General features: G+C 40.6%; 1 protein-coding gene across 1 annotated transcript in view; it reads left to right on the plus strand.

The window, feature by feature from the left end:
- The window catches only part of gabrg2 (gamma-aminobutyric acid type A receptor subunit gamma2), a gene marked incomplete at its 3' end in the record, with an annotated part of 50,527 nt that extends 32,163 nt beyond the window's left edge, over nucleotides 1–18,364 (plus strand). Inside the window, exons 7-10 of the mRNA XM_079235894.1 lie at nucleotides 11,116–11,268; nucleotides 13,484–13,689; nucleotides 15,022–15,045; nucleotides 18,086–18,364. Coding sequence (XP_079092020.1) covers nucleotides 11,116–11,268; nucleotides 13,484–13,689; nucleotides 15,022–15,045; nucleotides 18,086–18,364 — 662 coding nt within the window. The remainder of the gene's footprint in view (nucleotides 1–11,115; nucleotides 11,269–13,483; nucleotides 13,690–15,021; nucleotides 15,046–18,085) is intronic.
- Between the last annotated feature and the right edge of the window lie 446 nt (nucleotides 18,365–18,810).

Below are 18,810 nucleotides of genomic sequence, written 5' to 3' on the forward strand. Positions count from 1 at the left end.
CAATGTGTTGCCATAAAATAAGTCATTTTTCCATTTTTTAACCGAACAACACAGTTTTTTGACTGAAACTCCTTCCTAACATACCAATGCTTTGTTGTATTGTGATTTACGTTGCAGATTCCGATTCCCTGAACCATACAGTTTGAAAAACCCGGGGACCACTCGAGAAGGCATTTTCTCAAGTATAACACAAGTATTAGAACTCATTTGGGGTTCATACAACTACTTGAACACGAGAGAACAAGAGGTGCAGACCCCCATGGGCGTCTATCGAGCTGTATTGGTAAACCCCATTTGTTTAGGAAAGACTATGCCCAAGCTTTTTGAGCCATATAATTGGTTTTTCACTGTAACCGTGATCACTATAAGCAGTTCACTGCTGGTCGGTAATATACTGTACAATAAATGTAGTGACTTGAGTTTACTAACACACAATCAGAGCTTAACAAAGCTAATGTTTATATTTTTATCACACCTTGAACACCAATGGATCCAACAAAAGCAGTGCGGTTACATTAATAGCGAGGAGGTCAAAGGACATGCATTGTGAGGGGCAAACCAAAATGAATGACTGATTTGTTTTTATCAAGAAATGGGTGATTAGTCATTTTGTCTCATGTCTGATTAATGTAGCCTGTGTGGTGCTTTTACAATAACTATCAAATACTACCTCTCTGAGGTTGTTTACCATCTTCCCGGCACATTAGAGGAACCAATGAGCTTAGAAAAATCACTGCTTAGATTGCCAAGAAGCTTTTCCTTTTGAGCATAACGGGAATCAATGCCATTCTCTTTATTGTTCTGTTACTAGCCTTACTTTTCTCTGCAGTGAATTGTGGGATGGTTTAAACATGACGTGTGCTTAATTTGTTGTTGTTTTAGCTGAGCACAGATGTACGCTATGTGCATCAGCCAGCAGTACATATCTGGGTGTTTGACAGTATTCAGAGTGCTTTGGTCCGCGCCTGTGTCCATGAATTAATGCTGTGTCCATTTGGCTGCATGCACATTTCAGTGTGCGCTCTCCACTGGATACAAGTCTTTTATTTTTTGTACGTATTGAAAGCTATTCTTAGAGTGACCTTCCAAAAGCCATGCCGTGCTGCCCTGTTGTCTGTGTGCGGCCGCCTGTGTGATTCAGTTTGAGTGGAGAACGCCCAGGGATACATCAGTGGCCCTCTCCAGATTACGGAGCTCCACAGTTTGCAGATGATTCGTTGATGGGGCGAATCTGGAGGCATTGTGGTTGAACGGAAGTGGCCCAGCGAGAGGAAGACAGTCGGCCAAACAAACACAGGGACACCCATGCACACGGTGTGTGTGTGTGTGTGTTTATTTATATAAACACACTCATGTATGCACACTCACTCTCTGACTCGCCAAAGGATTTCCCTTATAGCATGGCAGAGTGCATCTTTAGGTTCTCTGCTGCGAATGGGGACTTAGACCTTAATTGATTCCTCAGCTACATAAACGCACTCTTACACACAACTAGAATAGTTCCAGTTCTGCTGCGACACCGTGTCCTCCACTTCCTTTTTGATGTCACATTTTGTGGGTCCATATATTTTATAAATGGTCCCCAGAAGAAGAAAACCATTGACGTTGGATCCGCGGATAACATGTCAGTGTTGTCGGCAGGAGTATGTAATGATAAAATGGGTTTCATCAATGTTATTATGCGTTGCTATTGCAATGCCAAATAAATCAACTTAAAAGAGAGGTGAAACAAACATGTGACAATATTGTCTTGGTGTCAGGAGGTTTGCGAAATCCCTCGACGGTGGTGTGGCAACGGACATGTGAGTTGAGTATGAGTATGAGTTCAATAGCAGGAATTCTAAGCAAATTAAAGGGAAAATGTTATACAATTTCTTGAAATGATGCCACCGAGGCAAGGATGCTTGTCACCACCTGCCTGGTTTAATCAAGAGATGATGGAGGAAGACAAAAAGCAATAAAATCTTTTTGGATTTATTTTTGTATTGTTTCAGAGACATTACATCCCTGATCCAATAAAACACATGTGAAAGCTCCAGCATATTGTGCAAAAGTATTCCAGTTTCCAGGTCATACATTGTCTTGATGAGTAACGCTTCATTCTAGGAAAAAGGAGATGCAATATGAGATTGAGGAATATGCAAATGAATACAAAGCAGGGAAATGTAAAAAAATATGACTCTACCTTGATGTTTATGTCAAGTATTTGTTTCTAATCCTCCATTGTGAATGATACAATTTAAGCATTAAATTCACCTATGGGCTGTACAACTTTTGAGAAATTATTAAATCAGTCGTAAAAATGAAAAGACGACGCAGGTCGTGCAGAATACTTTGACTTTATGCTGGATATGAAAACAAATAAAACAAATAAAACGTTGCACGTCACTCCATTTTTGCTCAAGGAAAAAGGTTAAGAAGCGCTGAAACAATCCATTAGCCACAGTGCATCTCTGTTGCTCTCTCTCTCTCTCTCTCTCTCTCTCTCTCTCTCTCTCGTGAGTGGGAGGTAAAACGCTCTGACTCAGCCAGAATCCTCCTTTTGTGAAGTTAAATACCAATTTAAACTCCTCCCCATTCCTTCTCCTATCTTCCACACGCACATCCTCCTAACCCGCCCCATACACTAACAGTATTCACATTTACAAGTTTCTGCTCTATACCCCCACCATCTTCCTTCTCCCTTCTCTGCTCACTCTTGCAAAAGAGATGGGTTTTATTTAGCTGCCTGTGTATTCCTGTGTCCTATTTTTTACAATTTCCCCCTCCTCTCTCTCTCTCTAGCTCTCTCTCTCGCTCTCATTTGGCAGGCTAATAAGCTCGTAATTAAAACCTGGAAACAGAGAATAGTGATATGCCATAAGAGAAGAGATTGCCTTGGGAAAGTAAAGCTTTGGTTTTCCTCTCCATCGACCACCCCCTGCATTTAAAAGAAGGCCTGTGGTGCACAGCAGAGGAGCACAGATTTAGTGAAATAGATTACGTTTTTGTCTTTGTGGTATGTTAGATTGCCAGTGCTCTGTACTCTTAATAGATGTCTGTTCTTTTTTTAGGACATAACGTAAAGCTCACAGGAATATGGATTAAAGACGGTGATTGAAGGTCGGGAAATAGAATAATATTCAGTGTCAAAGGCAACTCAGTCCTCTACTCATGCAACTTACTTCTTTTGTACTGTAACCCCCTCCACCAATATGTGAATATAACTGTCTTCATTATGTATACTTTTTCATCCACTTAAAGGACACCAAAGTCTTCCACAGCACAACGGTAGTTGCAACATGTTAAAAGTGATAAACTAGGACGCTGAAATACTTTGACTGCAGAATGAGTCATCTAAATTGCAAGAAAGAGAGAGAGAGAGAAAGAGAGAGAGAGAGAGAGGGAGAGAGAGGGGTGGACGGGGACGTCAAGTGGACGTAAATAAGTGAGGTTGTGTTGGTTGCTGTTTTTCGGTTGAAATGCCGTTGGCAAAAATGGAGGTCATGGGGCGGAGAGAGATCCAAGATGAGAAGAGACAAAGAGAAAAGGAGTGGATGTTCAGCCAATACCAAAACAGGTCAAAGCTGTTGGTGTCATCCTTGACTTCTGCTGGTGCAGCTGTCATTTTTAAACTTGCTCGCAGTGTGAAGCACTGAAGGGGTTGATGGGGTTGGACTTTGATTCTGACAAGAGGAGAGGGAGAGACTCTGTAAGCCTGAAGGTGCAGGAGGGGAGATAGTCACACATGTACTGTAATTCATGATTAAATGTTCTATTGGATGCTTGGACAAATGTTCTCCTGCTGCTACTGCAACCACATTGGCTGCTACTGCTATAACTGCTGCATATATTCACACTGCTTCTCATGCTACTACTTTGGATAATAATGTTATACAACGACTTCCAGTATTCCATCTGTAGTACCCCATTTGTATAATAGGTTGTTTGATTTTAGGCTAAGATTCAAACTTTTTTCAGACGAGACAAGCAATGCAAATGTGTCAGCGAGCTCTGCAACATTGTGGTAGTCATTTTTCACATCTTTCTGAAATGTTATGCACAAAACAATGAATTGAGAAAATGAAGGGACAAATTAATTGATGATGGAAATAATTGTTCGTACCCTAAACTGTGCACCACAATATTGAATGCTTTCAATAACAAGTCTGTCTTAAACATGTTATTAAAGCAATATAATGAAAGGTACGGAAGATTTTCTATAGTTATATTAGTATTATTATATATTGTACGTTGTTGTTTTAGTTTTATTTGTAGCTTATTGTATGAACAATATTGTATTGTTGTTGAAGATGGAGCCAGAGCGGATTTAACTAATTTACATACTTTTGGAAATATGATTTATAATGATACATTATATTTTATTAACTGATCATATAAGTGTAATGTAAAATAAAAGTAACAAGAAACTGTAGCTTTCAAATAAATCTAGATAAGTAAAAAATGCAACATGTTCTTGTGAAATGTGCAGTGCAGAGTGAAGTCCCTTAGAATTGTCCTTAATATAGTATTTGATGTACGTACTCAGTTCAACTCCACCACTTGAACATATAATACAAGCCTAGATGTATAACTCATACTCAAGGGCAACAACAATACACAAGTACCTGAACAGCAGGAGTACATAGTAGCTAGTGTGTAGCTCTTAGAAAGTACACAGTATTTCTGTTAACAGTGTGACTGTAAAGTGGAATAAGAAGGTAAATGTTTTTGAGAGATGTGTAGAATGAGGTACTTTTTAAAATCCTACATCGCACCAGCTTTTACTACAGCCTAAATGGAGTTTATATGTGTATTGCTCGCATCTGCATGCACACACAAAAATAACAGTAACAGTCTCTTCTCTGTACCCTGTTGACACAGACAGAGCTGGATTAGAGGCCAAAAAGCCTTCAAATTAATGCCACTCTGCGGAGCAATTGTTCCTGGGCCAAAACCCCATCACTCAATTAACTGTTGTAAACTTCGGTCCTCAATGATCGCCTCACTCAGCTTATTGGCCTTGCGTAATATTCTGCATCTAAGTATTCAAAGTAATTAGCTATAATAAATAAGGAGATAGTTATGGAACATCTTGTGTCTGGCTGGCTAGTACATGGCATATGAGCATAAATCTCAGAATTGCAATAACAGCAGAATGAGTTTCCCATAAATCATAATGACACTGAAAAAAAATATATAACCTATTATTCATTATTATATTATATCTGTGCATTTTATGCTAATACATGTCACAGATACTATATTATATCAGAGACCTGTTTCCAGTACGTCTGGCAAATGTGACATGTCATCTCAGCTTGGATTTAGAAATGTCAATGAAACTATTCAGGAGCACAAAGTGAACATTTGCATATGAGCCTTATTGCACTGAAAATATCAAATTATTTAAGTTTACAATTGTTTTTCTGGGAGTGGTGTTTTGGTAAAGCGTTGGGATTATTAAGGTACTTAAAAGAAAATGCTACTTAGTGTAAGTATGCAGAGGCATAAATCAGTGCTGTAGTTTTGGGCAATTCATTCAGTGTGTTGAATATGATTAACTCGATTTCAAAGCTTGAAACCAGGGGGTCTAGAACTCTAAGCTGTAATAGCACGAAGCCATTGCCAATGAAGTGGGGACTGATTGTCTTAGCTTAGACAGCGTTTGTCTGATCTCATCCGTCGAAGTTGGAATTCAATCACATTGTTGGTATTGTAAAGATCAATACATTGTGCCATTAGGACTACAACATTTTCTTGGAAGATATACTGTAATAGCGAGTCATTTTTTAAATCAGTGAGCTTTTTTTCTGTTCAGCCTCCTGCAGCAGGTGTGTAGAGTAGAACAAGAAAGGTTCAAATGTAAAATGAGTTTAACACACGAGAACCACTCGTGTGTTAAACCACTGAAAAAGAAATGACTGAGAGCAATGGCAAATATTGTCCATCCATCTCGAGTGCTTGTCTGAATATGTAAAGTCATCGGTTCGGCCATCTTTGTTGTCCATCATAGCTGAACGGATCCCCATGCCGAGAGGCCTCGGTACAGCTTTTTGGTCTTGTGTGCTCATCTCTGGTTTTCTTTCACTGCATCACATACATCATCACATTATTCTCCCCTTGCTTAATATTTAGTTTGAACTGCAGCTCATCTGCACAAGAAGGTCTAGCCATCAGTGTCGTGACTGTTCAGTGAGGCTAAGTCTGGTCACCCGGCCAAAATAGTTAAATCAGAAAGTAAGACAACAACAACAACAAAAGTGATATATTAAACATGGGGAGAAAAGAGAGTGAGAGTTGCATTTTAGAAGTTGGATCTTATGCAATGAATGTGAATAGCATCTCTCCTCAGCGTGTGACTGAATAAGAAATGATGAAGCCATTTTTAGACGAGGTAAGCTGGAACACGGATAACAGACTGAGAGAGAAGTTGAATGTGTTGGCCTGTTTTTTTTTTTATTTATCACATGACGTGATGGAAATAAACTCGCTAATGCAGTTGTCGCATCATATCTGCCAAGAAGGTAAAACAGTTTAGGCGAGGATGAGAAATGGACAAGATGTTTGTTTGTGACCTGAAATAAGATGTAGCACCAGAAAGATGGCAGCCGTGGCTGGAGCGGAGGGACGAACTGTCCACTGGTCTGTGTGGTAAATGCGTTGTGGCAAATAGATTGATTATACATTTGTATGGTAATATGCACCACTGAATCACAATCAAATCTGGGCTGCCCTACCCTCCCCTGCACAGATATACTCCATTTTTTAACATGCTTTCCTAACATCTTCCACGTCAAATGATAATAAGGAAAACCGTTTTGGCAGATTCTCACTACGAGTCATAAATCCTATAAACAGCCGTGCTCTCAATAATATGAAAGCTATTAGTGTGTCGGTGAGAGGGATAATCATTGGTCTTTGTCACATTCAACACAATGTTAACAACACGGCAATCAAACACCGCAGTCTCCTGTCTGGTGTTTAATCATGCTGCTCTGTTCCCGCAGTCACTCACCATGGCAAAGCTGTGCTTTTTCTTTTTTTCCTTCCCATGACATCATCTTGCTACCCGCTTTAGGGCAGGAATAGCTGCAATAGCCTGAGGAGGCAAAATGCAAAACCACAGTAACTAGTTATTCACTGGCATATAGCTTTTAGTCACAGGGACTGGTGAGTTAATGTCACATGTGTGTATTGGTGACCCTGGCAAACAGCCATGGCATTAGCCTGGTCATTAGCAAAGCTCCTGTCTTTCTCACCAACACACACACGCACACGCACAATAACATCCGCTGTCACCCCTGATTTGGTTGACCCTTGACAGGAGAGGAGCTCAGTGAGACAGCCTGTCAGCAGCCCTGCAATGTGTCGAGCTCGTCTCCCTTCATTGGATGGCCAGCATGTGCCTCAGGTCTCCCCTGCCCATCCATATTCACACCAATTTACTGCCTGGCTGCCAGCAGAAAGAAATTCTCATGTGACAGTTTTTTTTCTTTCTTCTTCTACTCTCTCCTCCTGGTCAGCGATCCTGAATTACCGTGTTTCATTCCCATGAATTCCCCTGTGGCTGTTCTGCAATAATGTACAGCCACATTTAGATCAACATTCCCTTCAATACTCTCCTGTCAAATACAGAATGTAACAATGTCTGTATTTTAATAAAAATAAAACATGTGTATTTCCACCTCAGTAAAAGACTTATACTGAAAGAATGATCTTCTTCTTTTTTTCCTCCGGGGCGTGTGTGTCTAAATTCTGTTGAGTGTGTTGTCTCTGCGGCTTTTAACAACAAAGCAACACAATTTGGATGAATGATCATCCCCGCCAAGTTTTTATTGCTTTTTTGTAGATTACATCAGCTTGTAGTAAATCACTTTTGCTGAGGAAATGCATGATCCTAATGAAAATACTTCAAACCATTTTCTAATACAAACAATAGATGTGAGCTGTTTGTCTGCATAGTTGATTTTTCACACAGCTGTCATCAGCATTTGTCATTCATGAAATATAAACAGAAAGCAGCGAATTGACTTGATTGTGATGCAATTGCGGCAGAAAGATGATAGGATTGGAGGAATTTTAACTTTTGATAATGAAGAAGCAAAGAAAAGGCCTCGACAGAGATCTGAACTCTGAGTGTGTTTTTATGACTGAAGAAATCCGCACGTGAAGTTGATTATGAAAGACTGAGGACTGCAGCTGCCTGTAGATCACAGGAGAGGTGGGTGTTGTTAGATGCACAGCGAAAGGCTGTGAGATCATAGCAGCATGCTTAAAAGCTTCTTTATATTAATCGTTGATCTAAATAGTTACATTTGACCTCAGTGGTAACACCCTTGACAAAGAGAGCTTTCTATAGACCCTGTGACGATGGAGTGTGAACGCGTCCTCATCTGCTGGCGTTGACAGATGGGGAGTTCTAGCTAAGGTTAGTTTGAGGGCTCACATCAGGATGAATGCAGGCACGAAGTCTCGGGTGCTTTGATATCACAGCTGCAGTCGTATGAGAAATAAACAGGGACCTTTCATCCCACACACAGGCATTGAGTGTTGTGCAGTGTGAACCACCATCTAACGTGCCATGCAGCTCATTAAAGTGCAACTTGAACAAAATGTACACGTGTGGGAGAAAAAAAATGCAACGCTGTTGGCAATAATGGGGGATCAAGTTGATTGGATCTAGAGTGTCTAAACGTGTCTGGCAATATTATTAATATATACTGTATATATATATACTGTATATATATATATATATATAAATGCTCTCTTGTTTCACATAGTGCTGGTCCTCCCCTGTCATCCATGGTCGCCCACCACCCAAGGGAAAATGGGAAACACTATCTTAGCAATGCACATTAACACATGCTGCCACCCAACCCACACAAAGACTGCACCCGTTTTCAACCGGGATTGTATACTTGTTTTACAAACACAAACGTATGCTATCAAGGATAATTTAAAAGATTGAAGAATCGGATACGAATTTGACGCTCTAAGATCTACTCCAACGGGCAATTGGATATAAATAAACAACATCAAACATGTCCACATATTCCACTAATTGTTTTGGGACTGTTTATCTGGAGCACTGCACTATTTGCTCCCCATTCGGTAATGTTGTGAAATCACAGCCAGACACTTAAACCAGTGAGGGAACTGAAAACCCTTTTGCATTGAGTGGAATCAGGAAATCATTAACAAACTGATGCATTACAGAGTCATAATGGCAGGCAGGCTGATACAGATAGATCAGCCTGCCAGAATGGAGGGCATTGGTCGATAACACCTCCTCAAAGTGTCTTCCTGGCAAGTGCCGTGCCCCGTAATGAAACTAGCGGAGAGATGCATAAGGCAGGAGGGGCTTTCGCCAGCCGACCTCACCCCTGTGGTGGCAATCCCATTATCATTAAGAGTCCGAAGAAATATGGAGGAGGCTTCATGCTGCTGACCGAGCTGAAATAAGTGTATTAACCGGCAGTTTTTCAGCTGTCAGGGGTCTCGGTTTTGGGCCTCTGCTAATGTAATGTTAATAAAAACAAAATAGTGGGCTGTGGGACCCCTGAGAGCAGCCTTCATGTGTCTCCCGCACTCCTACAAACCAAGGCGGCGCACTGTAATATACTGTGCACCTGCATGCATCAGCAGAAAACACACATGGTGATATGAACAGTTATGGCTGTGCTGCCAAGATTATTGCACTTGGTTTATTTAATGATACCATCAATGGCCGGGTGAACCAAGGCGCATGTTGGGATGAATCTCACAGACTTGGTCACTGTCCAGACTTTATGTGGACCTACTCTCACACAGAGTGCACATCGTCGCTGACATAATACACTCTGACAGTCTCATCTCTTTCCCTCTCTGCTTCTCATTAACGCACAAGTACCCAGATGTTGGCTGTTTTTCAATAAACTGCAGTGTGTGTTGTGCGCATGGGGGAAATTATTAGCCAGCTGTTCAATCCCCAGCTGCAGAAAGAATTCCATGTGCTGTGGGTGCTTAAAAAACAACAACCACACACACACACACACACATACACACTGTAGATACATGACAGAGAGAGCACTTTTTTGCCCTGCATGTTACAAGCCATAGCGAGAAGCCAGGGGAGGTTTCCGACACCGTCAACAGTCCGATGTTAATCAATTAGCAGACAACTGACTGAGCTGGAGGCCAGCAGTGAACTGCCATTAAACCCGGGGAAACTGACAGACAGGTACACGTTTAGGCCACTCAAGAGGACAGTAGCTATTGGCAAACATTGCTGCATAGTCAGGCTGGCAGGAATGCGACTGGAACGTTTGTGTGATGCATTTGTTCAAACCTTCCTTTCTGTTTGGTCTGGTTCGATTCACTCATTTGCAAATGTTAGAATTCCTGTGTGTGTGTGTGTGTGTGTGTGTGTGTGTGTGTGTGTGTGTGTGTGTGTGTGTGTGTGTGTGTGTGTGTGTGTGTGTGTGTGCATCCGACCTTAGCATGCATTTTAAACAGGCAGGCCAGGTGATCCTTATTGTCAGAGTCAGGGCTATCTGGGCTCAGCTAACCTCAACCTCTTAAAACCTAACATCTGCTGGGGTCAGAGAGCCAGCCGGACCAGGGATGGCTCATCATCAGCTGGATGCTGGTGTTCATGGTCCAGCTAACTACTGGCAGGAGACGTGTGTGTGTGTGTGTGTGTGCGTGTGTGTGTGTGTGTGTGTGTGTGTGTGTGTGTGTGTGTGTGTGTCCAAACAAGTCTGGCTCTAGCTCTCTGAAACTCTCTGTTTCATTTTAGATCTCCACTTGCCTTGGGCATATACATGCTGTGAAGATTTTGGTTACACAACATTGCATATTGATCAGCCCAAGACGTATCAATTTGTTTAATCCATGACTGGTGTTTCTGTGGTGACAGCCTATCACGGTCAGATAAAACGTACTTAAATCATATTTTTCAACATCAGTGCAGGGCGCTGTTCGATTAGTTAATTAGTCCTTGTCTTCTCGGATGGATCTGGAAATCAATACTCAAGACAAATCACTCTTTTTTTTTTTACTAAAATAATTAAGTCAATTATATCCCTTATGTTTGTCATAAAGTCCACATACCCTTACTCTATCTTTCTTCTTCTGTTGTTTTTCTCTCTCCAGGAGACTATGTGGTGCTGACCGTCTTCTTTGACCTGAGCAGGAGAATGGGCTACTTTACCATTCAGACCTACATCCCCTGCACCCTAATTGTTGTCCTCTCCTGGGTCTCCTTCTGGATCAACAAGGATGCAGTACCTGCAAGGACATCATTAGGTAAACAGAAAAAGACAACTTTGAAGTAAATTCTGCTGCAGGATGTTTACCAATTAATGCTGAAATCAGTTTAAAAAAAAGAAAAAAGTCAGTTAGCAAAAATAAGTATGTTACTTTGATTTTCCTTGAGACCCAATATCCATCTACTCTGTAACTGCTCATGAAGCCTTGACAGTGCCTTTGCTCTAGTTCATTTTTATAATCATTGCACTTGGCCAAAACACTTATATGCTTCAGTTCTACCAGTGAGGTTCATTAGGCACCCACACACCACCTCAAACGGAAAAGCAATCTGCCTCAGCTTCCTCTTTCCTACCTTTCTCTCCTTTACTTTTGTCTTTCCTTCACCATACTTCCTCCTCCTCTTTTCCCCTCTGAGACAGGGCAGCTGTTTAGGAATCTAGTCCATCTTGATTAGAAAAGCCTATCCTGGCACATATGTTTTCATACATGCCTTAATGAGGCATTAATTATGCAATACAGCAGGGAAGTTGCAGAGATGCAGCCTCAGCACAAAAATGATGCAGGTGGTCTCCTAACTGAATGCAATAAGGAGAGACGGAATGAAAAAAGAGGGCAAGAGTGGGGATTTCAAGAAAATGTATCAGCTTTTGAACTTGCCCTTGGCGTCCATTGGACATTTTTAGAAGTTCACTCATGATAGAGCTGGGTACATATTCCTTAGTCAGCTTTCCTTTTGGCCCCTTAAGGCTCTAAATCCTGACCTCAAGTCAATGGGATGGGATGATTAGCGAGCATAACTCAATGTGAAACAATCCCTGCAGGAAGAAACCCTCATTCTACCTCACTAGTAGCATTACTTTGCCCATCATTAATCTCTCTTAAAATAGGTTGTTTTGTTTTTCTCCTGCTTATGCAGCTCCAGCCGTGATTTGCAGTCTAAATAATAACATTTTTAATTCCCTGCTAAAATTGTACCAAGAGTCAAATATTTTAATTTCCGTTGAAATATGATGCAGAAGGTACAGGAAGCTAGGTGGTTAAGAGGCGGATTATTGCAGATGACATCATTCCTAATCCTTCAATACCATCCAGAAATAAATCAATTTACTTGCAATACTGCAATGTTATTCTTGACTTAGAATGACGTCTTTATACAAGGCAGTAGTTGTTTGTTAGTATATCGTGGTCGTATTGCTGCTATTGGTAATAATGTTATATCGGTGTACTGATAAACGCATTTCCTCGTCATGTGTCATCACCCCGCCTCCATCCACACTATGTAATCATTAGAGACCGACAGAACGCGAAAAGGGGGAGAGGGTTATCAGATGGTGGATAAAGGAATGTTGTACGTCAGTCACTGTGATGGCCAATAGCAGCTAAACCACAAAACAGTAAAGTATGTGGATCAAGGGGACAATAAAACAGCTGCTCACTCCGTCCTTATGGGCGTCTATCTGCAAGAGCTTGCTATTAAACAACAAACACTAATCCTCATTCATATATATGTACGTATGTATAAATTATTTTTCGAAAGATCATTGCTACTAGGTCACAGTTTGTTATTGTTGAACAAAATAAACCTCCAGCATTATATTTGCAAAGAAAATACAAGAAAATAAATATCTCACCTTCCTCATATGGAAGCTTTTTTTTTAAGCTTTTTTCTTTTTCTCTCCTTTGGCACGTGCGTTTCTAAATTGGAGATTTACATCATACTCAGCCTTTCGCTATATGTATTGAGTCTTTCAATGCACTGCAAAATTATTAAAAACCTCCACTCCAGATTCTCTCCAACTGTGAAACTATTTTGCGGAGATTATCCTTTTAGTGACAAATACAATACTAACTTATTAACTATTCTTTATGCACCTGAATACATGTCTGAATGAAACTAGGAGCATCATCCAGATCAAGTTCAACTTCATGACACATTTATGAGCACATTAAGTACAGCAAAGTGATTGTATTCATATTATAACTTGCATTGTGTTGCCTTTTTAAAAATATTATAGAGTACGGCAACAAATAAGAAACAATAATTAAAAAAAAATTGGTGTTGGGAAATACTGTTTTACAAATAACAAAATAGTAGAGCATTTTTAGATGAAAAAGGAGTGTAACAATTATGCATATCATTGAACTCTAAGTGGCAGCAAAAAACTACAGTATAATTGAAGTGACACATTTCTATTTTGTTTTGATTGAGAGCAGGTCTAATTTTCTGTGTTCCCTCCGATCTCATTGCCAGGCATCACCACTGTGCTGACCATGACCACGCTGAGTACTATTGCCAGGAAATCCCTTCCAAAAGTTTCCTATGTGACTGCCATGGACTTGTTTGTGTCAGTGTGCTTCATCTTCGTCTTCGCCGCACTTATAGAGTACGGCACGCTGCACTACTTTGTCAGCAACAGGAAGCCAAGCGCCAAAAAGGACAAGAAGAAGAAAAACCCGGTGAGCTAAAACTAATTTAAGTTATATTTTGTTTTTGTTTTTAGCTACTAACATACTTTTTATTTATATACTATATCTTTGTGGAATATCTTCACACTGTTTACAGTGTTCTGTTATTGAGGTGAAAGGTCAATTTATCCTGACTCTCACTGTCCCTCCCCCACAGTATTACACGACAGGGATTAAGCCTTGGAAGAAAAACAAGCTAAACACTGCTTTCCCAAGGGAGCCTCTTCCCAGCGGTCACCACACAAATTACTCAATGAGCGAGGCGTGCAGCTCAAACCTTCTCCTAATCCGCTGCATATCTGTTACAGTTGTAATTTAGACCCATGTCACATGACAGGGGAATTGAAGTCATGTGATGTGAGACTTAATTCCTTTAAGAGGTCGTTGCAGCTTGGTTCGAAGGTGCCACGATTTCTCACCATGTATGTGAGCACTCATGGAGCCGAGAACATTTTCCCTCAACAAGACTAGCCCTTAATCAGACAGAATAGAAATTAAGATTTAACAACTTTAAGGCTTCTTCTTAGTGGAATTTTTTTTTTTTTAACTGAAATCCATCCTTTTTAGTCATGTAGTTTTTTGGGGCGGATGGGATAAGACTTGATTATATACATTAAATCTTAAACCTCTGCAGTAAGTGTACTGTGCTTAGGGGAACAGGCGTGTTGAAGTGGAACTTTGGGAAAGGGAGGCGCTCTAGTTTCAGCCTCTGTAACGAAGGTTTCTAACTGTCTCGTGGACGAATGAATGACTAATGAAGTGGAAGGTGTCATGCCAGTTTGCCATCTCAGAGGGGCTTTTCTAGGTTCTCTGCATGACTTGCCAAGATACAGGAAGGAGAAAGTATGCAAGAAAATGAGGTCTTTGACTGAAATCCATTTATATTCATCAATTGTTAAAAGCATGGAAAGAATAGGGAATCAAGGACATATAAATAAAGAACTTCAAAAGTTGATCTTACTACTTGGTTCCTTGTGATCTTCTTCTTAAAACGCAGAGGGATTTTCAACATCGTATGTCCTCCTCTCAGTGTATTTAGTTTCTTCTAGATTAGATAAAGTGATGCTGGCATAAGAATCCTGTGAAATACATGTATCCCACCATGCATCTCCCTCTCTGTCTGTTCGCAACATGTGTGTCTCTCGACAGTATAGGTCTTCTCTTTCCATTTTGAAAGCAAAGTGATTGTAAATTTCACACATTATCTTGTGTTTACTTTTCTTTGTACTGATGTTTTTTGTTCTCTGTTTACATGTGTTCTTTGTTTTTGTTTGTTACTCTCTTTCAATTCCACATATTCTTTGTTTCCTGTCTGGACAAAAGCTCCTCCGGCTCTTTTCCTCAAAGGTATATTGCCTGTGTCTGACTGCATGCGTCTGCTGCATTTTGGCTCTTTGAGCCCCCAGCACCTCACTGCTTTTCTGTCTGTTCTACAGCAGATATGCCTCTCTTTATTCCCTCTGTACCTACCTGCATTCTTACTGTGCTCCTCATCAGTTCATAAATAGATATCAGAGATAATATTAAAAAGGGGAGCTCTGCAGTGCACAGTGCGGAGGGCAGCCAGCCAGACGTACTCATGGAGTTTACTTTATTTTTTCAATAAGCATCCCACACATCCCATGTCCAGAGGAATGTAATAGTCCAGACCCAGCGTGGACTCATTCTGGCTCCCTCTGTCCTGTTTCACTCTTTGTTGTTGTTGTTGTTGTCGTTGTAGTAACCACAGTGAACTAGCAGCCGCGCAATAGCTTCCTGTTCCTTTCCTTCTCCTGCTAGTAAATCTACCTGTGTGTTTGCTGGCCTTCTCAACCTGATGCTTCCTGGTCAGCAGAGCCTTAACAGACTGAAACAGACAACCCCGGCACTGCTAATGAGTCTAATTAGAGATGGAGGTCCATTCAAAAGCATCCGGACTGGGTGGGAGACAGCAAAGATCAAAATTTAAGCTTTTACACACAAGTCAAGACAAGATAATCTCCTTTTCCACATATTGGTTCGCATCAATATTTTATTATGAGGAATAATTTTACGGTTAGATCAATTTAATTTTGAGCCTACACATGGGTCTAAATGTACTGCTGAAGAATCCACTTTTATTTTAACACTACCATCAAATATTCAATTAAAGTCAGATAACCAAGGAATCCTCCAGCAATGATGCTGACTGTTTCTTTTTGTCTTCTTTGAGAGGTTGTCTACTTTCAGCCAGTTAAAGTTGCCAATGCCACTGTGTTGTTTCTTTGTCGTCGTTTTTAATAATTGTTTTGCTAACACCAATACAGCACACCCTAGTGTGACCAGGTCATGTGGCAGGATGCTGTTAAAGCTCCTTCTGCTTGAGCTTCCAATGCGCATCCTCCAGTGCAACCAATCCCCTTTGAGAACTGAGTCATAACCTGTTCTGCTAATCGCCTCATACCCTCAACATGTTGTCCATTAATGAGGACAAAAATGGTGAAACTAACCCGTATGTTGTTTTGTTTGTGGTTATATATCGTTTTCAAAGGGACCACAGGTTTGTGCACTAGTGCTGGGCAAGATGAGAAGTTGTAGGGAATGAATAGTTCAATCAAGTTTAAGTATTTTAAGCATGTTTGATAATGCATGCTAACAGATCATTTTATTTTTAAACTAAAACAGCAATAACCAAGTTTTTTTTTTTTAGCAAGCATGGTTATTATAGATACATTAAAATGCGGCCAAAACATTCACGGAGAAAGAGTATTTACTGTTTTGTGATCTGTGTTGCAATTTATGAAAAATAACTGATTAACACGGAGAATAAATACATGCTGTAAAACCTAGTTGGAGTGTGAGTACACTCATTTATAGACAAATGTTATAAAGAAAATACATAAAGAACAAAATGACAGCTTTTTTTAGGGAAAGTGGTGATGTGAAATTCTTAGAAGTTGAACTTTGTTCAACTCACTGTGTCATTTTTAAATGATGAATTTGACACCCTAGTTTATCAGCAAGGTCAAGGAACCTCTGCCAAAGGGGTGGGGAAGGGAGGGCATTGAATCTGCCAAACAGCCAGAATTCCAATTTGTGCAAAGGTGGCATGGTATTTCAAGATAAAAGCTGATGAAAGCAGTCTGTTTGAATACTAATTGTCTCCCTTTAGAATGACAGGGCCACAGACTCACTGATGTCCTATTTTAGGAATCTTCACAAATAAAAGGCATATGCCCTCCAGTGGTGAGCACAATTTGAAAAGGAGGTTTGTTTCAACCCATTTAGTGACAGAAAGAGTGGGCTGAATAAATATTGAGCTGTGTACGGCACATCTGCCAACACATGCTCCTCCCTAAGCTAAGCTTATTTAATGATGTATCATAAGCCAGTTACTACCTATCTTATGAACGCATTTCATAAAAAATGCTTACAACATCCACACAGGTCCAAATTATGACATTTTGTTGAGTCACAGGGCATGCAAAGCATTTCAAAGAAGTGCTTGGAACATGTGACTCACAGTCATCTTTTTACTACAGCGTCTTCACTGCTTTTTTAAAGGTTCTCTATACGATATTCAGAACATTAATATAGCATCAAACAACTATTCGTATCTAAAGTTATAGTAATGTCTACCTGAGCAAAGAAAGAAGTTGTACTCTTCTGTGTGTCTTGCATTCCGGTCTACTCTGTACTCTGTTTACACAGCAGTGTGGCTGCCCGTGCCTTTTAGTGCATGTTAGTGCATGTGAGCGTGCCCCACTGGACGTCGTCACTCTACGATCTACTCATACAACGCCGTCATGGAAGCGTAGCGCCCGACCTCTGGTTCTCCCCCAGGTTAACAGTGTTGGCTCCGTCAGCGCTGTTGATGTTGTTAGCACTTTTAGTGCTCTTACCACCATTAGCTGCAAGCCGCTGACTCAGCCATTGCCATGTTTGTTGAGAACCATGCATAGGAAATAGATATGCTCTGAATTTTGTATTGACCTTTTAAAATGTTGCGCAATAGCATAATACAAAATAATTAGAAATGCAGGGGCATTGTCCAGCCCCAGCTGTATTCAGTATAGCTGCTAAGTAAAGCAATATGTACTAAAAATAGCATGGCTGCTTCAGCTGCCAGCCCAAAGGTGTAATTTGCATCATTGGTTCCACGGTGGACGACTGACCCTTTACCACTATATGCCTCACTAATTACAACTACAGGTGGTAGTTATGGCTCAATTTGTATTTTCTGACATTGAAAGGGTCCATTGGCAAATTGAGGGTGCAAATTACATTTTGCTGACTAATGACAGAGATTGAAGCGAGAGACAGCAAATGGCAGCTCAAATTAGGTCCCTTGTTATGTCAGAGAGTGCTCAATTACCGCAATCTGGGGCTCTGATGGCTAACTGTGTCATTTTTGTCCTGTTAAAAGCAGACACCCACGGTAGACATCCGTCCACGCTCGGCCACAGCCATTCAGATGAACAACGCCACGCACATGCAGGAGCGAGACGAAGAGTATGGTTACGAGTGTCTGGATGGGAAGGACTGCACCAGCTTCTTCTGCTGTTTCGAAGACTGCCGCTCCGGAGCCTGGCGACACGGCAGGTTGCACATTCGTGTCGCCAAAATAGACTCATATGCACGCATCTTCTTCCCCACTGCATTTGGTCTCTTCAACCTGGTCTACTGGGTCTCCTATCTCTATCTCTAGGCCTGGGTGTGTTTCCAGCCTTATCATATAGCTCATTACATTCTACATATGCTCCGTGCCAGCAAAGGACATTGTGAAGGAGGGGACCCACTGAAATACCCACTGATTGGATTTACAGCATTTCCCTTAGTTTGAATCTCTTGACATTTTAGTTATTTTATTTTAGAACTTTAAAAGACATTGCAAATGTTGTAGCATTACATTTATCTGGTATGAGGAGGTTTGTAGATGTGTTGTGAAATGATTGATTGTGGAAGCAATTCGGAGGATTTATAAATTGTTTTCTTTCTCATTTTTATGATTATGATTTTGGACTTTTTATTTGGAATTTCCTCTCCATTTCTTCACAATGGAACTTCTACTAATTGCTTTATTTTAAGACAAATGCATCCCTTCCATAGAAAACAATTAATATGAAAGGCAATTCATATCACTTCAAGCGCCTG

The sequence above is a fragment of the Taurulus bubalis genome (assembly GCF_910589615.1).
Source record: "Taurulus bubalis genome assembly, chromosome: 2".
NCBI lineage: Eukaryota > Metazoa > Chordata > Actinopteri > Perciformes > Cottidae > Taurulus > Taurulus bubalis.